Source organism: Gastrolobium bilobum, unplaced genomic scaffold (genome assembly GCF_033153095.1).
Source record: "Gastrolobium bilobum isolate Gb01-03AN ecotype WA unplaced genomic scaffold, APGP_CSIRO_Gbil_v1 utg7893, whole genome shotgun sequence".
Lineage (NCBI taxonomy): Eukaryota > Viridiplantae > Streptophyta > Magnoliopsida > Fabales > Fabaceae > Gastrolobium > Gastrolobium bilobum.
Window position 1 is genome coordinate 185,867 of NW_026896650.1, and position 4,992 is coordinate 190,858.

Consider the following 4,992-nt stretch of genomic DNA (forward strand, 5'->3'; position numbering starts at 1 on the left):
GTGTGCAGTGATTGGAGTATTGACTATAAGCCAATCTGAATATCTATCTCTAGGGTATATCTGAACGCATACCATACGGTTCTCTAGGACCGAACATATAAAATCTCCAAGATATATACTAAAGCAATGTGTTGCTGTGAGAATAATATGCCCAAAGAGTATATGTGCAAGTGCATGAGATAGAATCATGTTATGATAGGTTGCCATTGTGGGAGAGAGACACTGAACAGCTGCCAACGTTGGGGGCTGGGAGTAAGCTCAGATCGAACGTCACACATTTGGGCCTAGGCCTGTTTGGGGCCAAGTCCCGAATAACGACTCTGGAACAAGTATATATCTGGAAATGTTTTCTATAAATTACCAAAATCAGATTATTGGGATTCCGATTTTTCTGTTGACAAATTTGTACATTCTTTGCTGACTAAAATACAGGATTGGAGTAACTCCACGCTTTGAATTCACTTCCCTTTGTTTCTACTCCTCGGTATTACTACTCTAACCACCACCACCACTGTTTAGGTTCCAGCGTCTGTCATCTTGAAATCTTGTTGGATGAATACCATAGCTTTTTCAGGCATACTAATATCTTCTCCTTCTCACCTCCTTGCTTAGTATCTTCTTTACGACATTCCCATCGCATACCCTTTGCAATGGTTACAATGGCATCCACAAAATAACTAGACTCACGAATAATTGCATACCCATTAGGTCGTAGAATTCGGTCCATTTCCAGCAACACATACTTCATTTCACATCTGCCACGTAACAATTATTGTCAGAGTAAATCAACCATCGATACAAAGGAAAAGATAATTATATCACCATGTTCATAAATTCGTATTCATTACCTGTCTGAATTAACTTATCTAAGAAAAAATCAAAATTAAAATGTTCATGAGACAGTTTATGACTGAAAGTTTTTCAAGTGTATAATAATTAAAAGCCAAACACCAACTCAAAGCAAGTTAACGGGTGAATGAGTTGAGAAAATCACCTGTGGCTTTCTGCAGTGAAGAGACCATTAAGATGAAGCAGGTCATATGTTCGAGGATATGTTGAAAAAGCTTCACACCTACCATAACAAAAATCAAATCAACACCAAACCATATAAGACAAAAAAACACATTCATACATATCCAAGGTTTCAGAATTACCAGTCATGGTAGGTTCCAATAAGGCCTCGATCATAAACCACAGGGAGTGTATTGATAGCATAAGACGAGACCACATTCATGACCCATATGGGATCATTAATCAAGGTCGCAGCAAAACCTCCATACACAGTATTCATGTCCATCACATTTCGTATCTTGTCAGTCCCAAGTTCAGGGATTAACTTCTTGTAGTGCTCAACATGCTTTTTCCATATAGCATCATCATGCTTGAAAGCACTAGCACTCCCACGATGAACCATTGAAATCCGTTCAGGTGTACCATGCAGCCGCTCAGGCCACATAGGAATGGATTTCAAACCTGATTTCTTTAACTTAGCATCTGGAACCACAATACAAGCACGAAGCGGAGTATACCATGCTGAATCTGGTTCAAGGCTGTCATCACATTTAGGTGGATAGGTATCTCTAGCAAGATTATTATAGCAACTATTATCTGGAGACTTCTGCCACACAGCAATGTTACCCTTTTTATTGTACATTTTAAAGCATAATGAAGTCAGCAATTCCTGTAACTTCTCATAGTTTGATCTTTGCTCCGCGATAGTTGTGTTCCATCCACGCCACCTGCGCTCATAGTTGATTGGTGGACCAGACAAGACCCAAAATCCACCAGGACGAAGAATCCGGTGTATTTCAAGGAGATAAACTCCACCTGAAACCAGATACCCCATCAGAATGAATGAGAATTTAGAGTGAACTTCTCAGTTAGAAGCAGAAAATAAAAAATAAAAAAATCATTAAAGCAGTAAGATTAGAGTGAAATCAACTGCCTGAAATAAATGTCGAACTTAGTTCAAGGACATGCTGTTTACCATTTATAAAATCACCACAGTTATCAAGACAAGAAAAAAGAATCAAACAGTGATGACTTTTCATTAATTAAAAGCTAAGTAGTAAAAAGTAGCCAAGCAAGATCTGAAAAACCATTCATTGAAACTAGATACAACCTTGATTTGAAAGAACCCTATGTAGTTGCAACAGATGCATTAAATCAAAAGTTTAAGCAGCTACAAACTGGTAAAGTTTGATCACTGGAAAATGTTGCATAAACAGGAATAAATTCTGTTTAATTGCTAAAAGTTCAAAGGCCAAAGAAGAAGTACCAAATTCTGTCCATGGGATAAGGCATCTGGAGCAATGAGCCATATCAAAGGAGTTTGATGGGAATGGAAGTCTCTGGGTAGAAATGACGCCAAGAATTGCAGGTATACCACGCTCCAGAGCAAATTGAACCTGAGCTTCGTGGTTATCTCTAGGCGCAAGAGAGAGAGTTAGAATCCCACGATCCAACAACTCACCACCCCAGCTAGCAACCTATAATAAATAAGAGTTATGTGGATTAGTTGATGTAACTCACTTGTATATATTCGCATTGCAGTCAAGAAAGCACAACCAAAAGAAGCACCATGTGTAATTAAACTAGAAGTTTATTGTTTAAGAAGGTATTTTGAGAATTTTAACTTGCATAGCTATTCCCTAGATAACTACAAAATAGAAAAAGAAAGAAACTCACCCCACAACCAGTGTCAATAGCAGTTCGAATAGTCCCATCTTTCATCTCTGGGATCAGCTCTTGCATTAAATCAACATATTCACCAACACCATTGGGAAACATAGTACCCCCACCCGGAAAATGGAATTTCTCCCCTTCCTTTTTCAACCAATGCTGATTGGACTTCTGCTTGTTAATCCAGTCATATGGAACATTCCTGACATCAGATATAACAGAAAACTTGAAGGAGTGGTCACATATCAATTGCAGGAAACTTAAATTAAGCCGTCGTTTTATTCTTATCTCATCCGGCACATATTATACCTGTACCAACATTCATCTCTGCTCTTCGGCCATCTAATTGGAGGCTTATACCCATCCGGGGGAGGAACTAAGCATTCTTTCCTCTCAAAATTCGGAGGGCAATGGCGTTCCAACAAAGTAAGTCGATAGGAGCCATACTTCCTCCATCTCTGTAAAACTAAGCATACTTAATAAATGAAGAAATTTTCTTCAAATCCAACCGCATCATAAAATGGACTACTATTGGTAATATTACCCTCGGATCTGTGCATGGAGTGTAATCTTGATAGTCAATGCTGCATTCAGGAAAACTGATGGATTTAATTTGCAGAGAACCTACTGATGATTCTTTAGGGGATTCAAGAGATTTCTGGCTGCTAAATGAGACAAATCTATCCTTCTCAGAACAAAATATTACACCCATATAGAAAGAAAATCCACATAACACCACAAATATGATTGACATAGTGACAGTCCTGCTCTTGTCTGGCTGGGTGATCGATTTTCCATCTTTAGGTTGCATGGTTCGTGAAATAATCAACTATCTGCAGAAATGCAACATACTCAACATCACTAAAATGGAACCATGCAATCTACTAGCTCAAGTCATGTATTTTAACAAATGATACACCTAACAATTAAAAAAAAAGATTGATATCTCATTCAAAATTGTCAATCATCATTTTTATCAAACATAAGAAAAAAAAAACTCACAAAAAAGGACCCTTGGAACTCATGTTTCAAGAGCCACTTTAACCACCCAGTAAGAAATCAAGTTTCTGTTTGTTCTTCTGTTTCGCCCCATAAAATAATAGTAATAATAATAGTCTAGAAGATTGCAGAATACTGAAAAGAAGTGAACATAGCATTCGTTTCCTATCTATTCCAGGAACGAAACAAGCCTATCCTCTTGAACTATTCAATTTCAGAAAACCACTTTATCTAAATTACCAAACCATCCTAGTTTCACCAATTAGCTTTTGAAGCCAAAGAAGGACAAGGCAGCAACAACTTTACATTACATCACTGAAAAAAGCAACGAAAACTAAGAAATAAAAAATCCAGAAAGGACAATAAACAATGCTGATTGCAATGAGAACACACAACACAAGACTTACACAACATCACTACAAGCAGATCAGTGTTACAAAACACAGATTCCCATGACAGATCCCAATTATGGAATCAAAAAACGGAAAATAGAATATAAAACATGACATTGTTTGATTTTCTGCTACTTGGGGTAAGCTATGAATATAAAAACCTGCTACTTTCTACCGACACTTGCTGCTTTCCACGCCATTCTTGTCTTTATGATTTTCACAAAGTGGACCCTACCAACCCCTCCATTCAAAAAGGCAAAAAAGGAAGCTCTAGATCTTACACCGTATTCTGTTGCCATAAGGAAGAAAACAGAACAATACAGAAGAGAGATAATCATCATTTCTTGCTATATGTTTTCGTTGTTCGATCCAATGAATTGTTTTTCATATGAATCATCATTGATAGCTGAGAGTGTGACATTCTAAAAAGGAAGACCAAAGAACCCTCCCATCCAAGTTTCAATGATTTAGTTCAGAGCATGAGCCAACAAAACAATGCATTTAGTCCAAGAAAAAGAAAATAATTTTTAATAATCTTGAAACCCCATATCGAAACTTGATTATAAAATAGGAAAAAGCAAAAACCTTTGATGATTAGCACACTGAATAAGCAACACTCCACAGTCAACAAAAAAAGAAAAAAAGAAAAAAAAGAAAATTAAAACAAAAACAAAGAGAACCCACAAGCAGTCAGATCTGTGACATAAAAGAAAGAAAAAATGAAAAGAGAAAGAGAAATAAAAGAGGCGATGTGAAGGGGGTAAGAAGGTGCTTAGTGCTTACCCTTTCTCTTTATGTTTTTTTTCTCAGCCTCTGCTTCTGCTTGTTCTTGAAAAAAGGAGAGGAGTAAATTGGGGTAATTCAAACACAAACAGTGTTCAGAGAGTTAAAGAGAACAGGAATAGAAGACAGAGAGTCC

The 4,992-nt window shown here is 37.2% G+C and overlaps 1 protein-coding gene across 2 annotated transcripts; it reads right to left on the bottom strand.

The window, feature by feature from the left end:
* Positions 1-382: 382 nt before the first annotated feature.
* Positions 383-4,992, bottom strand: LOC133301268 (probable methyltransferase PMT20). Of its 2 annotated transcripts, none has more exons than XM_061500885.1 (8): positions 4,857-4,992; positions 3,227-3,515; positions 2,992-3,140; positions 2,689-2,884; positions 2,279-2,489; positions 1,155-1,827; positions 995-1,072; positions 383-755 (listed from the first exon to the last, which is right to left on the bottom strand). In XM_061500885.1, the coding sequence occupies exons 2-8, from the start codon at positions 3,491-3,493 to the stop codon at positions 533-535; spliced, it is 1,797 nt and encodes a 598-aa protein (XP_061356869.1). In that variant the 5' UTR covers positions 3,494-3,515; positions 4,857-4,992; the 3' UTR covers positions 383-532. The 2 variants fall into 2 exon arrangements, with proteins under 2 accessions (XP_061356869.1, XP_061356870.1); XM_061500886.1 differs by lacking the exon at positions 4,857-4,992 and adding an exon at positions 4,235-4,303.

What these genes read in the sequence shown, in the direction of transcription:
- LOC133301268 (XM_061500885.1), bottom strand. Translation starts at nt 3,493, where the DNA reads ATGCAACCTAAAGATGGAAAATCGATCACCCAGCCAGACAAGAGCAGG. An exon ending in AGAGATGAATGTTGGTACAG is followed by an intron (nt 2,885 to 2,991) that starts GTATAATATGTG and finishes ATCTGATGTCAG; the next exon opens with GAATGTTCCATATGACTGGA. An exon ending in TATCCCATGGACAGAATTTG is followed by an intron (nt 1,828 to 2,278) that starts GTACTTCTTCTT and finishes ATCTGGTTTCAG; the next exon opens with GTGGAGTTTATCTCCTTGAA.